At 44.8% G+C, this 18,892-nt stretch overlaps 2 protein-coding genes across 4 annotated transcripts; both read right to left on the reverse strand.

The window, feature by feature from the left end:
- Nucleotides 1-5,150: 5,150 nt before the first annotated feature.
- ak7b (adenylate kinase 7b) lies at nt 5,151-11,202 on the reverse strand. 2 transcript variants are annotated; one of them, XM_062469740.1, is made up of 18 exons: nt 11,087-11,202; nt 10,536-10,712; nt 10,312-10,420; nt 10,039-10,133; nt 9,730-9,840; nt 9,509-9,592; nt 9,323-9,411; nt 9,057-9,147; nt 8,876-8,953; nt 8,645-8,794; nt 8,296-8,424; nt 7,830-7,935; nt 7,392-7,520; nt 7,205-7,270; nt 6,810-7,007; nt 6,449-6,669; nt 5,698-5,856; nt 5,151-5,561 (listed from the first exon to the last, which is right to left on the reverse strand). In XM_062469740.1, exons 1-18 carry the CDS (start codon nt 11,174-11,176, stop codon nt 5,523-5,525), a joined length of 2,121 nt encoding a protein of 706 aa, XP_062325724.1. In that variant the 5' UTR covers nt 11,177-11,202; the 3' UTR covers nt 5,151-5,522. The 2 variants fall into 2 exon arrangements, with proteins under 2 accessions (XP_062325724.1, XP_062325723.1); XM_062469739.1 differs by having other exon boundaries at nt 6,431-6,669.
- Nucleotides 11,203-11,360: 158 nt separating this feature from the next.
- galcb (galactosylceramidase b) lies at nt 11,361-18,174 on the reverse strand. 2 transcript variants are annotated; one of them, XM_062469745.1, is made up of 17 exons: nt 17,970-18,174; nt 17,791-17,859; nt 17,631-17,694; nt 17,206-17,319; nt 16,934-17,073; nt 16,777-16,815; nt 14,939-15,069; nt 14,487-14,642; nt 14,095-14,219; nt 13,812-13,939; nt 13,524-13,613; nt 13,342-13,431; nt 12,988-13,132; nt 12,569-12,749; nt 12,300-12,463; nt 12,113-12,189; nt 11,361-11,849 (listed from the first exon to the last, which is right to left on the reverse strand). In XM_062469745.1, the coding sequence occupies exons 1-17, from the start codon at nt 18,102-18,104 to the stop codon at nt 11,706-11,708; spliced, it is 1,992 nt and encodes a 663-aa protein (XP_062325729.1). In that variant the 5' UTR covers nt 18,105-18,174; the 3' UTR covers nt 11,361-11,705. The 2 variants fall into 2 exon arrangements, with proteins under 2 accessions (XP_062325729.1, XP_062325730.1); XM_062469746.1 differs by lacking the exon at nt 14,939-15,069 and adding an exon at nt 16,463-16,590.
- Nucleotides 18,175-18,892: the final 718 nt, after the last annotated feature.

The following is an 18,892-nucleotide window of genomic DNA, read 5'->3' on the forward strand; positions in this document are numbered from 1 at the left end:
CCTGAGATAGACACACACACATCTATACAGCACACACACACACACACACACATGAATCTGTATAGCACCAGCACACACAAAAGTACACCCATACACACACTTATCCAACTGCAAATAATCCACACGTGCGCAGGCCCTGTCCCAATGTCTTGGTCCAAAGAGCTGACTCATAGATCTATTCGAATAATAATTTGATCGCAAATAATGATAACCATAAAACTCTAAATCCCTGGTAATAAAGCTGGCGTGGGGCTCCCTAATGAAACAGCAGCCACCCCGCTGTTTCCCCGCTAATGGACCCGCCGAGGCTTTCGCCACTTTCCATAAAGCAATTTTGCGAGCCCACTCCAAACGTGAATCACCTAGAAATGAAGCGAACGGTATCCTCCCTTCCGTCTCATCCCTCTCCCTGCCAGGCCTCCCACCCGCCCCCCCAGAGAGAGCCACGCCGTCTAAAGCTCAGTTCATGCGGATGTGTGTCTCTATTTGTTTGTACGAACGCGTGTTTGACAGCGTCTGTGCGTGTGTGCGCGCGTGTGGGTGTGCCTGTTGTAAATCCTTGTTTTGTTGTGTTCCATCATTGCTAATGTTCACACTGATGTGCTCAGGGATGTTCCTTTGTGTCGCTGTGTGTGTGTGTGTGTGTGTGTGTGTGTGTGTGTGTGTGTGTGTGTGTGTGTGTGTGTGTGTGTGTACGCATCGATGTAGTGTGATGTAGTGTCATTGCTGTGACAGAAACCGCAGCCCTGAACTTATATCCAAACACATCAGTTGAAGAACATGTTCAGAGAAACAATAGCAGCAACACAAAGGTCTACTGTTGTGGCCGCGTGTTTATAAATATCCATAAATATCAAGTCCGTCGTTGTGTGTTAGGTTTTCGGTCTCTCCATTTCTCCCCTCACTCTCACAACTTGGGCTACAGTTTCAGTTTGTCATTCCTGAAATGATCCTATAAAAAGCGACAGTGAAATGTGATGTGTTCGATGCACTGCATTTGTTTGATTTAGTCAAATGTACACAATTCCTTTATGTGAGGATATGGACGTTAATAAATGTGTTGACCTACTAAAGGCCCTGTCTCCCTCCTTATCTCTCGACTGAAAACCTCCATTTATGAAAGATTCACTGAGTGACAGATGAGTGCAGAGAGGCATATTTAGCAGGGGGACTGGGAAAGGTGTGAACTGGGATTCACACTAGATAGCCCCCTCTCCTCCTCAGCTCCACCAACACAACCACGACACCCCCTGCCCACCTTCCCCACACCCCTGGTGGCCTCCCACCTCCCTCCCTGTCTCAGCTTAGGGCAGCGGGAATGGGGGGGGGGGGGGGCGTCATTGGGGGTTGGGGGGTGGAAGGGCAGATTGACAGAACAGCATGAGCCCCAGCCACCCGGCCCACCCTCCCCACCCCCCCTTCCAACACACACACTCCACCTGATGTTTTTCAACCAGGGTCCCCATTCACCAGAACCCCCCCCCCCCCCCACCCACACACTCTCCCCCCCACCCCCCTCGCCTCCCCACACACACACACACTCCCAGTCACATGCCCGGGTATGGCTACCTCCCAACCCCCCTACTCCAGACAACCAGTTAGGCAGCCAGGACCCCAGCTTCAGCCAAACCCCAAGCCCCTGTCTGAGCCAAGCCCAACCCCACATCCAGCCACCCTCCAACCACGTTCCAACCACCCTCCAGATATCCTGGAAGCAGTGGAGGAGACCTGATGGTGAGGAGTGGCAGGCAGGGAGGCAGATGTACAGGCACTGGGAGAGCTGGCCCTGGGTACACCTTGGCTGCTGGGGCATTCTGGGAGAGAGACCCACACACTTCATCACCAGTTCAGGCTGAGTGCGAGGCAGCAAGGTAGAGCGCAGTAAGGTCAAGCCCTTCGAAGGACACAGCGAACAAGGTCCCCTTGTTCTACTTAACACAACAATAAAGGGATTTCAAAACGGTGAAGAGACTTTGTCATCCTTGCTTTTGTGTTGACCAGTGAAGTCCTTTGCTAAAGAAAATTACTTCCAACTTTATATTTTATTTTACACAAACAGCACACATTCTACACCTTTCACACATAAGAACCTTGAGGAAATCTATGGAGAGGCTTCATGTATACTCTCACTGAACAGAGGGAGAGTACTGTGCTACATGTCCAGGTAACAGTAGTAAACCAAAAAAAAGAGTAGAAACCAAAAACTGTAGGGCGATGTATCTTCATGAACAACTATGCCACAACAGATGCAGAACATGTTAATGTCCCACTTATCCACTCTGAGAGCATAAAGTAGTAAAGTTGCAACGTTAGGGGAATGTTGAGCTCTGACGTTGAGGATAGGGCAGAGGGGGTTGCATAATTCATCCTACCCTGACATTGTGGCTACGCAATTAGGCAGGACAGTAGCATACATTACTAATGAACAATGCTCTCTAACTAAGGCACATTCAACACTCCCATCCATCATGGAGAAATATCCCTGACTTTCCAAAGGGGTGGGACAGGGGTACGCACACACACAAACACATACACACGGCAAGCAGCAACTCCAGAGCCTGCTGCTGCAGCGCGGGGCTCTTGGAAGGTGTTCCCCTAGTTTGATGGATTTCCGGCCGCTGCTCCCAGCATCCCTGCTGTACGTGTGGCTGCCTCTCCTCCGTTCCTCCTTCCCCCTGTCAACACCATCCCTTTGTCGATCCGTCGTGAGTCCGGGGCACGGTGGGGAGTGTTCCGCCCCTCGCGGCGTCCTCTGGGCGCTCTCGTGGCCCCCTCTGGTGCCTCCTCCGCCCCACCCCTCCCCAACACACACAGCTCACCGTGCCTGTTGTCTGCTTCCGGAAAAGTATGCTGGGAGGGCCTGAGCTGGAAGAGTGTGATCGTTCCGTCCCTTTACCCCCCCCCCCCCACACACACACACACACATACAAACCTCCGCCCTCTCTCTCCTTCTGCCCCCAAATCATTTCCTTTTCTTACTTATCGGAGGCACATTAATGACTTCTTTGCCGTCGCCATTCCAAGAGGCATAAACTTCAGAGAGAGAAGAGGAGCGAAAGATGGAGAGAGGGAAAAAGGGAACGGAGGAAGCTCTAACTCTGAGCTCGCTCTCCTTGTACTAATGAGAGAGCTGTTTCTTGGCTTAGTCAAAGGGGAGAATGTTCAGGGTTCAGCCAGTTAGTGCCTAGAGCTGGATAACTGGGCTGTTGGTGTGTGAGGTGGGAGTTTTCACACACTGGGGGATAAATATAAATGTACGCTACAGAAAGATGATTAAATGTCAAGTGTGTTTTCACAAGATGGTGGGAGTGGGAGGTTGGTACCGTTGGATGTTTTATGGAGAAAAACAATAATGGGCCAACATCTTTATGAGGATTAATTTTGGGGGATTTTGTTTTTAGGAAAAGTAGCTTGATGATTATAAGCATGTACAATAGGTGACTTGGTTATTTTGGGTTCCTCTGTGGATCTTAAATTCCAGCTGTCTCTAGATGTGGTGATCGAACTGATACTTTGCTACTGCAAAGTAGCATTGTTTAGAATTCCTCTACCTGCCAGCAGAGGTATTCTTTTTCTGGTAAATATGCATTAAATCAGGTGACATGTCTGTCTGGCACCGGAGTCTGCCCAGCACCCCCTGTTTAATCAATGAAAGCAGTTTTCCAGGCCTCTTGAGAGTGAGCGAAGCCGACGATAAATATTGGCAGAAAAGAAAAATGTGTCGTCCTCCCCAATCTAGGGGGACATAATGATATTCACAAAGAGACCCCCTGCTGAGACAGAAGGCAAACTGTTCCTAAGCAACAAAACACATTTTCTTTTTCTAAGCGTCGATGAAGCTTGAGGTTTTTCAGGGGGCAAATTTCCCCGCCGAATTAAGTCCACAGCTCTGTGTGTGTGTGTGTCACATCCCACCATGGCTTAAGGTGGCTTTGAAAAGCAGTGACCAGCATCCCCCACACTGGATTCCAGACACCTGAGGCTCAGATTGACCAGACCTCAGGTGAGACAGTAAGCCTTCCCCGCTTATACTGTGCAATGGGCTGCATTGCTTTATGATAAAGATGAATTAAATGATTAAATATAAGAATGGGAATACTCATAGGCTTTAATATATGATGCTTCTCATTAAGGCCTCTATCCTGATGTCACTTGAATAGGGGGTATTTCAGAATGGTATAAAAATGAGGTAAGACTGCCATCTAGTGTTTTACTTTTGACACTTCCGCAAAAACGAAATCCATTCAATTCTGAAGTTCATTGTGGAAGTGTAGACCAAAATTATATTAATGGTCTAGTGACAAGACTGACTAGATTGACTAAACTCTAGTCAATCACTGATGATGATTAATGATATAGTAATTCTTAACTGACAATCACCCCTGCACTTAAATGCTTAGCAACCAAAATCAAAGGAAATTATTTTTATCAGTCAGTTGTTGAATTGTTTCGGGTGGCTGGTGCTTCTAGTTGAATAGCCGTAAACTACCCGACAGTTCAAGATTCCCAGGTCTGGACATGAGTCCCTCTGGTGGAGAGTATGAGACATTACAGTAGATTCCAATCAATCCAATACAAGTCCCTTTATTGATCCCACTATCATTTTTTCTTCTGCCAGTAAAAACATCACTATCTTAAACAAACTCAAATATGACAGCTGGGATGCAGTACCTGACTTACTGAACTGCTCTATGTGTTGATGAGTTTAAACACGTTTACCTGTGCATGTGACAAAACACAATTTTTCTTTTGACTGTATGTAGTTTACTTGGCTATGTATATACTTAGAGCATAGCTGACACACAAATAAATTACCACATATTTTGATTGTTTGTGTCTACAATGTTCCCAAACAAACTCTAATTTCCCCTACGTAATGATTAAGTATGTACAATGAAATAATTTTGTGTTCCACAGCAACCAATTATGTACACTTAGAGTGGTGAGTGGCGCCACAAGAGAGTGACGCAAATTAGCCGCCATTTGTAACATTTATCCTTTGAAATCACAAGCCAAGTCAAAGCAATTATGAGCTGGCCATGTCTGCTTCAGCTACCGAGAGCACAGGAGTTCATTACGCAAATTAACTTTTTAATTAGCTGTTGGCTTTACGCAAGCTTTTTATTCTGTTCATTTCATTTTTGGAAAAAGGGGTGGTGGGGGGGGGGGGTGGGGGTGTTAAGTAATGGTCTGCATAAGCACACAAACGATGTGTCTAATACAATGGTGCAGAGAATGACACACTTCTGAATGAACCTAATCAAAGTTCACAGCAGGGAAACTGAAGGGTTCATAAAGTGCTGAAACTATCCTTGAAATACACGCTCAAAGTCGCTATTAGTTTTACAGTTTCACCCACTACAAACATTACAACTTTTGAGACTTGGTCTGCATGGTTTTATCGTGTCGCTGTAAATAGAAACCTAACAACATTTTAACAAAGAAACACAAACAAATGTGTGAATGTTTAACATTTTAAAAAGGGTCACGAGGACATTTCAAGTTCTGTTGAATCATCATCATCACTCGACTTGGGGGTTGCTTTTAAAGAGATACTCGGCCTGAAAAGGGAACGCAATCAGACAGTTGGACATTAACACACTTTCTTTTACTTTGCAACCTAACATGCATTGAACATCAGTTTTATTTGAATATTAATTTGTATCAACAACAAGTTGGTAGCCAATTGGGTGTTACCAGGAAGTCGACGGGGTCTTCTGGCCTGGTTTTGCAACACTGGATGAGGCCCTGGGTGAGAGTGGGCATGACGTTCTTCATCAGGTAGCTCCTCAGAGGGACCGACTGAGCTTCCAGGAGATCATGCTCCTGCTTCTTCACCTCCTCCAGACGCTTACACTGGAAACAGGTATACACACACACACACACACACACACACACACACACACACACACACACACACACACACACACACAAGCACACAAGCACACAAGCACACACAGCAGGTTAACAGCTCACCCACTTTCATCTACTCATCTACTCCTCCCTCCCAGCTCACCCTCTCCTCCCAGCTCACCCTCTCCACCCAGCTCACCCTCTCCTCCCAGCTCACCCTCTCCTCCCAGCTCACCCTCTCCACCCAGCTCACCCTCTCCACCCAGCTCACCCTCTCCACCCAGCTCACCCTCTCCTCCCAGCTCACCCTCTCCACCCAGCTCACCCTCTCCACCCAGCTCACCCTCTCCACCCAGCTAACCCTCTCCTCCCAGCTCACCCTCTCCACCCAGCTCACCCTCTCCACCCAGCTCACCCTCTCCACCCAGCTCACCCTCTTCACCCAGCTAACCCTCTCCTCCCAGCTCACCCTCTCCACCCAGCTCACCCTCTCCTCCCAGCTCACCCTCTCCTCCCAGCTCACCCTCTCCACCCAGCTCACCCTCTCCACCCAGCTAACCCTCTCCTCCCAGCTCACCCACTCCTCCCAGCTCACCCACTCCTCCCAGCACTTGGCCCTATGCTCGGCCTCCTCTGCCTCCTTCCTCTCCTCCTCGGCGCTCTGCTGTTCCTGCTGGCTGAGTCTGGTCTCAGCACTCCTCCTCTCCTCCTCCTCCAGCTCCTGGCTGGTGGGGCCATAGTTCTTGGGCTTGCCTACTATGTTGATGATCCTCTCCATCACCACCAGATACTCCTGGTCATCGCTGCTGGTGATCTCTGGAGGTGAGGCCCACACACACAAACACACGCACACCAACCCTCGTCAACACAAATGTACCGAAAAGAAATCGCTAAATTGTATTTTGTAGAACCCCCCTAACAGTAACGAAACAGCTCCTGCTCCTGTGTGGATTCACCTATGTGAATGGGGCGGATATCCAGCTCGTCAAAGTAGTTGAGCACAGTCTCGTCCTCCACGTTGCTCTCTCGGAAGCTGGCCAGACGGCGGAGGAACTGCTCCTGGGAGTAGGAGGTTCCCTCCACCACGCTCTCGGGGAGGTCGAGAACCCGGCTCTTCAGAAAGTCATCGGAGGCGTCGAGGGACAAAACAAAGTCTGGAACCGAGAGGGATGTTTTTTTAAACAGCGGCTCGACGTTCCGTGATGACCGATGAGTCATTGAATGAGGGTGTGGTCTTGGCTGCTATAGTAACAGGACAGATACTTTCAGTGACAGTACTGAATTGGGGCACTTTGGACAGTAATTTGACAACTGAGAAGGGAAGGGAAACTTAGATTATTTGAATCTCCACCTGGAGTGATCTTCTTGTTATAAGGCGGAATCTTGGACTTTGTGTCTTCGGGTTCATCGTCATCAGCTGAAAAGGGAAGTCAATTTTGTAGGGTTATGATCATATTTAGTTGAAACAAAGTAACCATATGTATTTGTGTTTATGTATATCTCTCTGTGTGCCTGTGTGAATTATTTCTTTATCTCACCACAGAAAAGCTCCTTTGCCTGTTCGTAGGTCTTAGGAAAACTGTCCAGGACAAAGCCCTGGTTTGTGCAGGGTTTAGATTTCAGTTTGTCTCTCATGATACGGATGACATACTGGTCATCCAGTCGACCTGGTGGAACACATAAGGGAAAGTCAGAGATTTCCCAAACGTTTGCTTGGGCCAAAGTGTCCAAATCAATCAAAAAGACATTGGTGAAATTTAGATTCAGTACAAACATATAAAGAGAACATTCAAGGGTTTGAAATTAACATGAATGAAGTGGGGGGGGGAGCCAAAACAGTGGTATTGTACTGTAGGTCATACCATCCATAAAGCCGAGTATGAAGGCTCACAGTAGAGTCTAAACACCTCCACCAGTACAACTGAATCTGAGACAGAAACACCAGGGTGAAACTCTTTCCTGGTGGAGCTCACTACCTCCATTCTGATCCATGTTCTCCCTCAGAGTGTCCAGGAAGTCTTGCGCTCCACCAGCCGAGTCATCCGCCTCTGCGAGGCCCTCCTCGACGTGGGTGAGAGACTCCTGGGAAGCAACCAACAGGGGGTTAGGCACCTACTGCTGCTGGATGGATGGCTGGATGGCATTTAGTCATTTAGCAGACGCTCTTATCCAGAGCGACTTACAGTAAGTACAGGGACATTCCCCCCGAGGCAAGTAGGGTGAAGTGTCTTGCCCAAGGACACAACGTCATTTGACACGGCCGGGAATCGTACTGGCAACCTTCAGATTACTAGCCCGATTCCCTAACCGCTCAGCCATCTGACTCCCTGGATCATGAATAATGAGTGATTCCAATATGAGTCACTTTGCTATTCACTTCGATTCGACTGACACCAGGTTTGTGTGTGTGTGTGTGTGTGTGTGTAGGTGCGGGCTACTGACCAGATTTACGAGGGTCTCGTTGATGGCAGCCTTCAGGCTGATGTGGTGCACCTTATAGTGCTTGCAGATCCGCTCTGCCACAATGCTCTTCCCCACAGCTGGTGGGCCCAAGATACACAGGCGGATGGGCTAGCGAAACAAAACAACAGACTACAACAACAAATCCTTAACAAAAATAAGTTTGTGAGTGTGTGTCCGGGATGGAAAGGCGATGTCTCGTAAAAAAACGAGCACTTTGAACATGTTTGAATGACTGACAAGACACCGCAATAACGTACACTATCATACTGTACAAGGGCACGGTCAGGAGGTTTAGTGTACAGTAGTCAGGGAGGTTTAGTGTACTCACCAGCAGTTCCCTAGTTTGCTTGTATTCCTCCACTACACGCTCAATGTTTTCAACGAGACCCGATTCACACACCCAGTGGATGTTGAATTTGTCTTTAAGGTAGACTGCCTCCATCCGCAGGGAGACCAGGAGAGCGTCTATGTCCCTTTGCTGTGGAGACATGGAAAGTCTACATTTGCTGTCCGGATTGACGAAACAGCAAGTGATTTTCGATTGGATGTTGCCACGTACTTGCAGGTCGCAGATGAGGAAAGCATCTTCTTTGGGAAGTTGATGGATTTTGCCTGGACCTAGCACAACTGCTATCGCCTGGCCGAAGAAGTTAGCTCGTTCTTCATTTATTGTCTTGGAATAGGCTACACGATGAATAATACATAACACCTGTACTTTTAAAAGTCAGTGATTCACACACCTTGACAATGTCTTCAATGGTGTTCTTGGAGTCATCCACAGCCACTAAGAAGTTCAGTTTTGGTTTGTGGTCAATCACATTTTGGATCACGCTATAAAACAATTCAGTATGAATGAATGACAATGTAGATGGAATTCTGTCCTGGTGGAGTCGACTCCCAGGGTGTTTCAGTGAAATTGAAAGGTGAGAACAGTAAAAGGTGAGAACAGCAGTCAGTCTAGAGTACATGGAATGTCATGTTTTAAAGGGACATGAGAAGGACTAACCCTGCAAGGTCATTGATGTGAATGGTCGGAATGATGTTGTTGCCTTCTCCAAAGACGGGGATTTTGGGCAAATCTCCCAACCAGGATGCCTGATGAAAATGGAAACAGAAAAACGCCAACATATAATAATCCTATAAACTCATAAGGATTGGCTTTAGAAAGGCTAAAGCCGTTGTGATGGTATACCTTGAAAAAGAAGTGGAATATTTTCTCTCCCATTCCATACTTGAGTCCCGATGCCACAACGTATGTAGAAAAAAATGCTCTCCTCTGAAATGGCAATTGAACAAAGTAAATTTGTCAAAAACAAAGTCATTTTCTAGTCCCATTCAAAAGTATTTACAGCTTCGCTATGGTGAACAACCCAATGAACCCACGCAAACTAGAAACACTGCAAACAAACACACCGTTTTTCCCATCTTGACCACAAGCTTCTCTAAGCAAATGTGCTCTTTGAAGTTGGGGTGGGCCTTCCTTCTCCTGTAGTCTTCCTCTGTGAAAGGAATCTGTGGATCATCCTAAGGTGGGACCCAAAGGTGATCCAGACATAGCATGAATTCAAATGAAGTAAGGAAGCACACACACCCAGATATGTGGACCAGAGATAGAGAGTGAGACAGAGATATGGAGAGTGAGAGATAGGAGGAGAGGGAGAAAGAGAGAGGGAGAAAGAGCGAGCGATTGAGAGAGAAAGAGAGAGAATCCTGCCCACTCACCGGATCCACCGGCTTGCTGAGTGCCCAGGTCATCACAGTGGACAAGAGGATGAACATCTTTGGATCACCAAACTGGACCATCTCAGAATGGAGAGCTGAAAATATATATGCTACTGTGGACAAGTGCTCTTCAACCTCATCAACAATTATTCCTACTACCGACGGATTTAGCTCAGGGAGCCTTTAACTGGCGATCAATGGGTAGCAGATATAAATCCCCTCTGTACGTCACTTTGGATAAAAGCATCTGCTAAATGAACACAGTATTAGTACCTGATACAGCCCACGAGGCCTCTTCTACTTGGTCAGCCTGTTCTGTGATGTCGTAAATGATGACATCACACTCCAACAAGTGCTGAAATAGCGCTTCCCTTTCCAGTTGCTGATGACGAATGAATACAGTTTATATGGATATTTGCTCCAATTTGAACATCCTGGTTATAGCTAGGTTATCTCATCCATGGTCTTCATTTTAACATAATTTTCTGTGAACTCACATAATACTCTTCCAACACATACGGTCTCTTCTCTTCAGACTTGTTGGTAATAGTACCCACTATCTGAAAGGTGCCCTCCTTGACTTTGGCGTGTTCATCTTGGGACGTCTTCTCCTCCTCCTCTTCCACCTCTCCGGAGTCCACCAGGGACGCACCAACCACACAGGCAGACAAGAACTGCCGTACACATTTAAAAAAACATTACCAAAGCCCAAAGTTAGGCTAGCCTATTATGCTTTAGCTAAGTACAAAGTTAGCTAGAATACCTAGAGCTAGACTTCTTGCTTCTTGACAATCGTGTGATAACCTAGAGCTATAGCTAATGTGGCCAGCTGTTGATGGCCCAGCTACTAATTTTCCAGGTATTAGTTAGTAGTATGATGTTGATAACGTAATTGGGCTGTCATTGCCAATGTGCACACTGTATTAGTTACTGTAACTAGCATAGCAGCTGTACTAGCAAGCTATCTGCCATCAAGCCAACTTTGTAGCTAACTCTGCAAAGCAGTACAAATGAACAGACTATGAAATTAACCATCAAAGTATCTTACTTTTGCAATACATTTAGAAGAATACGAGTCAAGGTTATTGATAAAAATACGTTTGGTGCGATGGATAGTTTTCTCTATTTCCTCAGCCATCCTGTGTTGAAGTCTCGTTTTGCGTCTCTCCGGTTGCTACGCAACAGTGTTTATCCACTTGGGGTGTTATTTTGTGGCCCCTTTGCTCATATACGCACATTGTTAAAATAATTTAAAAAAAAGAATCACACTTATAACTTCCTTAACGTATCAAAATTCGCTAAATTGCATTTTCGTTTCGAGGTAGTGTAGAATAAAAATTATTTATTGAAAATCACAGTATTAAACCTTACATTTGGAAGATGTCACTTTTCATCTCAATTGCATGAATTGAAAGTGTTCAACACAAAAAAAATTGCCGTCTAGTCATTGCAGGCAAAAAATTCAAAAGAATCAAAAAAATCTATGTATTTCCCTTTCACCATGACACTCATGAATCAATCATTTAGACCTCGAAGAATGATGCAAAAAGCTAATTATCCATATTTACACAATCACATTTATGGGGTTAAAAGTGGCATCATTGTGTCAATAAATTATTCTCACAGGCAAAGCTAATAGACAGTGCATCAGTGGCAATCGAGCGAAGTTACTCTGCCTTCACAGCAAAGTTGTCAAACTGTGCCAGCTCGAAGGCATGTGTCCCTATTGCAGCCCAGCCATTCTTGGGTGTCAAAACCACTGCATCCTTCCATAGTGTGTATCCATTCAGCATTCCTGATGCATAGTCACCCTAAAAAAGTGCAAGAAATCAGTTTATTTGCTAGTTGATAATAAACACACTAGCCTACTAGAATTAGTTGATTTATAGAATGAATAGAATTCCCACAATACTGGATATTAATATGGTAGAAAACAGCCATTCTTCATAGGTTACTAATTTAGGGGTGTAAGCAGGTTAGAACTATATGGGTACTGTACTGTACCACACCTTGACAACTTAAAGTACAAAGTCGACATTTCACATTCAAATAGAGAAGTTCGAATTGACCAAACCTTGACAATGAGAGTTAATGTGTGCCAACCAAACGCTCTGGTTCCAGACTGTCCCTCTGCAAGCACAGTCTGACCAGCTTGAAAACAAAAGACAAGACTAAAGTCAACAGCAGTTGAAAAGACATGCTTGCTAATGAGCATGTTTCTAGCCAAATTCACCTCAAATACTAGGTATAACAGTATTTACCAAGGTCATTCGTGACTTTGTAAGTGCCGTCTGCAAACACCCAAAAGAACAACCCCCTGGTACTGCGAACGTCACCCCCTCCTTTGTTCACCCTGGCTGCGACATATACACCTCCGGTCTTCACTGTTTCCATAAAGATGTCACAGGTGACTGTCAGGTTCTCCCTTCAAAAAGCAAAACAACACCTCAGTTACATAACTTACATAAAAAAAACTAGTTACAATGCATCATCAAAATGTGGAGTCGCGTAGGCCTTCCTGGTTCCTCACCATTGGTAGTCTCCAATGACGCTGATGGTCTGGTCTGCATCCGCCGCCCAGGTGACTGGTCTCTGGGTGACCACCTGGCGCATGGTGAAGAGGTGGGGGCCAGGGTCTGTCAGGTTCATGTAGTACTCAAATACGCCTGTCTGGTCGGCAAAGTTGGGCGCTTCAGAGAAGGGATGGATTGCTGAGAGCAGAGGATGAACAGGAATGGGATGGGGTTGAGAAAGGGAAAAGACAATGAGTGAGAGAACATTCAAATAATAAATTAAATTCTTCAGAAATGCCTCCTAGTGAGTGTGTAGTTGGGTAGTGTTTATTAACTTGCAGATTGCTTTACTAGTTTGATATACTAAAACAACAGGAGTATACACACCCACAGACACACATAATGTCCTGTACAGATATTGGATCAGCACACTTACGGACATTAAAGTCATCCTGGTAAACTTTAGGGAATGGTGCAGAGGGAGGTGGATCTGGATACGTCCCTTTCTGGCCAGTGGTTATGGTAGTTATTGTGTAGACTTCATCAATATCCAGGGTCAAGGTGAATGAACTGTCAGTGATCTGTTGGGACCCATAAACACTTTAAACATAAAACACCTCAAATGTCACTGAGAGGATTATCACGCGAAGTGAAATCCGCTGGAAAGAAAGATCTAAAACACAGACAATGTCACCCTGTAAAATGGCAACATGTCACATGCTTTCAAGGACAGTTTTCTGTCACTAAATTCACAGAGAAGTATTTTGTAAAAGAACAGTTGAGTGTTTACCGTCAGAGGGCTGAGCTTCTTGAAAAAAAAAGGCTTCTTTGTCTTGAAGTCAAACCTGGAATGCCACACTTGCAGTTCCTTGATGTGGTTCTAGAACAAAGGAAATGCCTACATCGTCAGTGTGTCAATAATTATCTTAGTGTGTGATTATCACGTCTTAAGAGGATCATAATAGCACTCACGAAAGATCCTTTCAGCTGGAACGTTGCATTCTGGGAAGTGACATCGTAGGGCAGCAGTGGGGGCCTTATGCACACAGAGTGATCATGAGTCTGACAAAGAGAATTGGCAACAGTCAGATATCATGTCAGTCAAAAGGTATTTCACCTTACACAAACAAGACCTAGAAATCACGTGATAAAACTGTTTTTTACATTACCTTGTACCCGATGTTGTGGACTTGATAAAGGGTAGACTGGCATGAATTACTATTGTTCTCTAATCAAACATCCAATAAATGACTCACTAACCATGGTTTCTATGATGACAGTAAGGTTTCCTTTGCCGTCGATCAGGGCGACATAACTTCCTCCATGGGCCAGGTGACCCACAGTCTGCAGGTAGCTCCAGCCTGGCTGGGTAAACTGGGTGGTGTGGGCTAGGAGGCAAACAGGTTAACTGAAACGGACGCTTCTCACTTCAACTAAGGCATGTAAACAACTCCTCATGTCCCCAAGTGGAAAGACTGCAAACTCTGTGTGGAGTGTTGACTTAAGACTGGATGTGCAGCCTATTTGTCCCTTTAAAATGTACCAGAGATCCAAATGGGAGACTCTACAACATAGTTCCCACTCCAGGGCTCCTCTGCTGTCATCAGCCCATCTCGTCCAAAAGGCAGGTCTGAGTAGTAGCTAGCTACCAGGTTCCAAGATATTGTGCTGAAGAAAGAAAACAAAGGAAATACTCTCATAACTGGCTGAATGGTTTTCACATCATTTGGAGTAGACTCCAGAAGGTATAATACCAGCCACCACATAGAAGCCAACAATACACTTTTGTTAATGGCATATGAAGAGTTTACAGATCTACTCAAAGGTGGGACGTTTCAGTGTGAAGTTTCCTCCTCGACGGGGCTAACCCGTAGGAGGTAAACATACGACAAAACCACAAGGCATTAAACCAGTGTGCTATCTGTGTGTACGTACGCTGTCATCATCCCATTCACATAGTTCTGGTTAAGGATGCGGGCCCAACAGCCTCCTCCCACTTCGTTGTTGAAGGTGGAGTAGTCCTCAGACGACCACAACTTTTTCTGGGTCTTCAGAGCTTCCATAACGGTGTTGGTGCCAGGGTAGTGGGCCCTGCAAGTTCACACACACACACACACACACACAAGTGAAATATATATTTATTAATTTCCCCCACAAAACTGAACTCTTCAACAGACACACACCCGAACAAAATACAGATAGTATGTGAAAGAACTGCATGCAGGAGTGTTAGTGGTCTTTGTCAGACATTCCCAAACATGAGGAACAATTTACTCTAAAAACATGCTCATCGTCACTCAGATCTACTGCCAGGATTTGGCACGACAAAGCATACAGATATAAAGACACTTCAGTTCATGATGTAAACATGCAGTAAACGCTCCTACCCTAGGACGTCTACCGCTTTCCTCAGCTCTTCATCAAGCTGCACTGACAAGGTTATGGGCTGCCATTGGTTATCACTGGCTATGATTTTTACCCTCTCCAAACCACTCTTATCCAGAGTGTACCGAAGAAGCTATGTGGTGAGGATGAGGAAAAAGAGGGGGAGTGAGATAGATGATAGGAAATGAGGATAGGAACTGTTAGCCAAGTCAACTGTTAGTTGACTTTTGCTTGTTTTTCACTGTTTTACTTAAGCTGTTTTTAATTTATTTGAGTCACAGTGTCATGCAAAACATACATCAAGTTTTCCTGCATGCTCGTTTACAATCAGTAAAATAGTTCCAATCATGTTAAACGACTCAGTAACTCGCTATTCGAAGAAGAAAAAGAAAAGAAAAAAGAAACAGCCACCAACTTCAGTTATATCGCAAAAGAAGAGTGAGTGGTGTTAAGGCATAATCCATGCCTGGAAACAAAACCGACTACCTTGTTTGTCAGGTTTGTCAAAATGCTTGAATGACAAGATAAAGGAAAGCGTGCACCAACTAGGGAAGCAAAAGCGGAAAGTGTGGGATTATGCATTGCTTCATCCTCTTACATATACAGGAATTCAGTCTTCAGACCCATGTGATACGACTGAAATGAAGTCTGGTTGAACTGAATTGACTGGGTTGAACCCTGCTCTACTGTGAGTCAAACACCATGCAATGCTTAAGAGATGTGATTTGTAACGCAGCAGAATCATTTGAATTCTCTTGGAGTGGGCACCTTCAGCCATCAGTCAGTCAAGCTCCTGAAGCTTGCTGATGACACCACCCTCTCATTGGGCGCATACAGGTGGGAGATTGACCATCTGGTGTCCTGGAATGGACCAAAAAACTTGTAACTTAGATGGTTGTGGACTTCAGAAAGAACCCAGCACCACTTGCCTCCATCACCCTGAGTGATCACAGTCAACACTGTGGAGTCCACTTCAGGCACCATCATCACCCAGGACTTTTAGTGGGAGCTGAACATCAGCTCCCTCACCAAGAAAGAATAGCAGAGGATGTACTTCCTGTGGCGCGCTAAAGTATAACCTGCCAAAGCCAGTGCACTTTCACCTTCATTGAGTCTATCCTCACCTCCTCCATCACCATCCGGTGCGCTGCTGCCACCGCCAAGGACAAGGGCAGACTGCAGCATTTCATTCGCTATGCTGAGAGGGTGTTTTTGGCACTTCAAAGAGTTTGTGACCAGGGTGGGAGGGGTTGGCCGTAATCTTTCCTCCCCGCCCTCAGGGCCCTTGATGCGTACGGGAAAGATTGTGGACGACCCCTCCCACCCTGGTCACAAACTCTTTGAATCACTCCGTAAACATATAATCATGTTTATATATTACGCCCCATCAGGGGGCAAAACTATATGTAATGCCCCATCAGACCACAGCAAATTCCTTGCATGTGAGAACCTACTTGGTCACAAACCTTTTTCTGACTTTGATTCTGAAATGCCACTGTAGATTATGCCATTTTATGCCCACTTACCCTATCACCTCAACAGCATCGTTGAGGTACGGGTCTACACCCAAGGCTTTTGAGATGCCCCAGTCCCCATCTGCGGCGATGATGCCAAGATCGGTTAGGCCGACCTTATCCAACATGTCTCGGAGCACCTTAATGACAAACGATATGCTCTCTCAGACACTAACAGCTGATCTGTGGAATTGTCCTATGCTGTGTTATAAAAAGAAATGTTGGTGGCTGATTTTTCTTCCTTCTCTTTTTCATTTTTTAGACATGGTAAATGTAGTCCGCAGTCTGTCTGCTGTGCAAAACCCAAAATAATTGTCTTTCCTTACCTTGATGTACTTGCTGTCAAAGTTGCGCTCATTCCAAATCTAGGAGCACAAAGTGTAGACTCACAAACACACATTCTTGTAAATAATATATCATATATATCCACCGTGTCCTCTTGACACACTTATATAATGGTTACAAATAGTTAAGAGAACATACCCCAACATAATCAATGTCAAGGTCATGGTACTGTTTTGCTCCGATAATCCAGGACACCACATAGGATGCAGTAATGTCAGGAAAGTCGTAGGGCCAGTTTTTTCCATTTCCAACCCAACCAGGAAAGGCCCATGGTAACCCTGCGGACACACCGTAGATATACAAAACAAGGGTGTGCTGTGTACAAGTCTTATTTGCTCAATCAAATCCAATCATCAAAATGTTGATGAAGTTGATGCGGTTGCTATTGTGTGTAACCTTCTGTTCCTCACCAATGAGAGTGATGTTAGGATTCCTCCTCTTGGCCTCTTTCATCAGCCACCACTCGTAACCGCGAAAGAAGTTCTCATCGTTTTCATAATGCTTGTGTGATGGCTCGGTTCCATCTTGAAAAAATTAGCATAATGCAGTCATGTAGGCCAGAAGCCAAAACTAGTTACCCGCTTTGAGAAAGTTATTCATAAAAGTAACATGGACAAAGGGTGTGGTACACAACGTCATAGCTATCACATGATTCAAAGTTTTCACAAGATGTATGCCTAATACGTGAGTGGCGCCGTGACAGAGCATTTAATTGCACAGAATGACCTGATGTGTTATACTGTGCATATGACAAATACATGTATTTGACTTTGACCATGTTGTTTCTTCCTTTAACAGGATTGTGTAAGTCTCACAAATAGCTAGAGCGTCCTACCTGTCGTCTGAGCATCACCTCCAATTTCCACTTTAAGGATGTGCAGAGAAGCTCCGAAGTTTGGCTGCAGAAGATTAAAATGAAATCGTACCATTCTTCACCACATTCATAACATGAAGCTTTACCTGAATTTGGTTTAAGAATTCAACAACCATTGCACCTTGAAGAGGTAGTCCAGTATCTGGCTGCGGTATGGCTCTGCATAATTTACAAGCAGTCGAGATGTAGCCTGGCAGTAATAAAAAAAGAAAGATAAAGTAAGTAGGACACATTTGGCACAAAATGAATAAAAGTGTGTGAGTGTTCCAGAAGAAGTTGGCTGACTAGCTCGAAACTTACCCCTCCGCCGCTTAGACCTCCAATACCGTCAAATACTCTTCCTAATCCAATTTTATCGTCCAACACATAGCTTTCAGAAGTACATATATCAAAAATCAAACTACTGCATACACTGAGAACTAATATGGGTAGCATTTTAAGTAAGCACGCGTATGCTTTGACAAGCTAGTGTTGTTCACATTTAGTATGACAGCGCTTCTTTCTGGGTCATGTGATACTCTAAATGTCCAATCCCCTAACTTCGTATATCTTTATGCATCTCAATGCAGTAACAACCTCTTGCCACATGATGTCAGTGCTGGTTAAGCAATTTAATGAATAATTTGGGGATAAAACAGTTGAATCCATCATCCTCCCTTTTTTACACCATCCATGTGCTTTGTAAAAATAAATATGGTTGTTCATCATGATGCACACACACACACACACAGCTACAAATATCTAAATAGAGCAAGAGAGTGCATTATAATACTTATTGATTTGATTGAGTAAAAACAACATAATTACATATTACATTGTTTGAGAGAAAAAAACACAGAGGTCTCCATCTAACAATAACATTTGAAATGCTTGTCACTTGTTTCAGGGTGTAAAATGTGGACACATTCTGAATTAAATCAATTTCAAAGGCTCTGTCTTTGTCTTTGTGATACTATTTACTTAGCAATGTGCAAAATAAGAGATTGGCAGCTGCCTAAAATACATTTAATTTGGGCAGTGCTTTGGTCCATTGGCTGTCACTTATTAGTGTAGCTGCCAAACAAAGGATTTAGATTTAGGCTGTCCTCTCTATTGGACTGCTAAGCACCAGACCTGAATCCAAATGATGTTCCTTGTAAAATGCATCTAAACTTCTCTCTAAGTTACATTGAATTATATTAGTACAGTAATTAGTGTATTTGTGTGTGAGTGATCTGTAGCTT

The sequence above is a fragment of the Osmerus eperlanus genome, chromosome 9 (genome assembly GCF_963692335.1).
Source record: "Osmerus eperlanus chromosome 9, fOsmEpe2.1, whole genome shotgun sequence".
NCBI lineage: Eukaryota > Metazoa > Chordata > Actinopteri > Osmeriformes > Osmeridae > Osmerus > Osmerus eperlanus.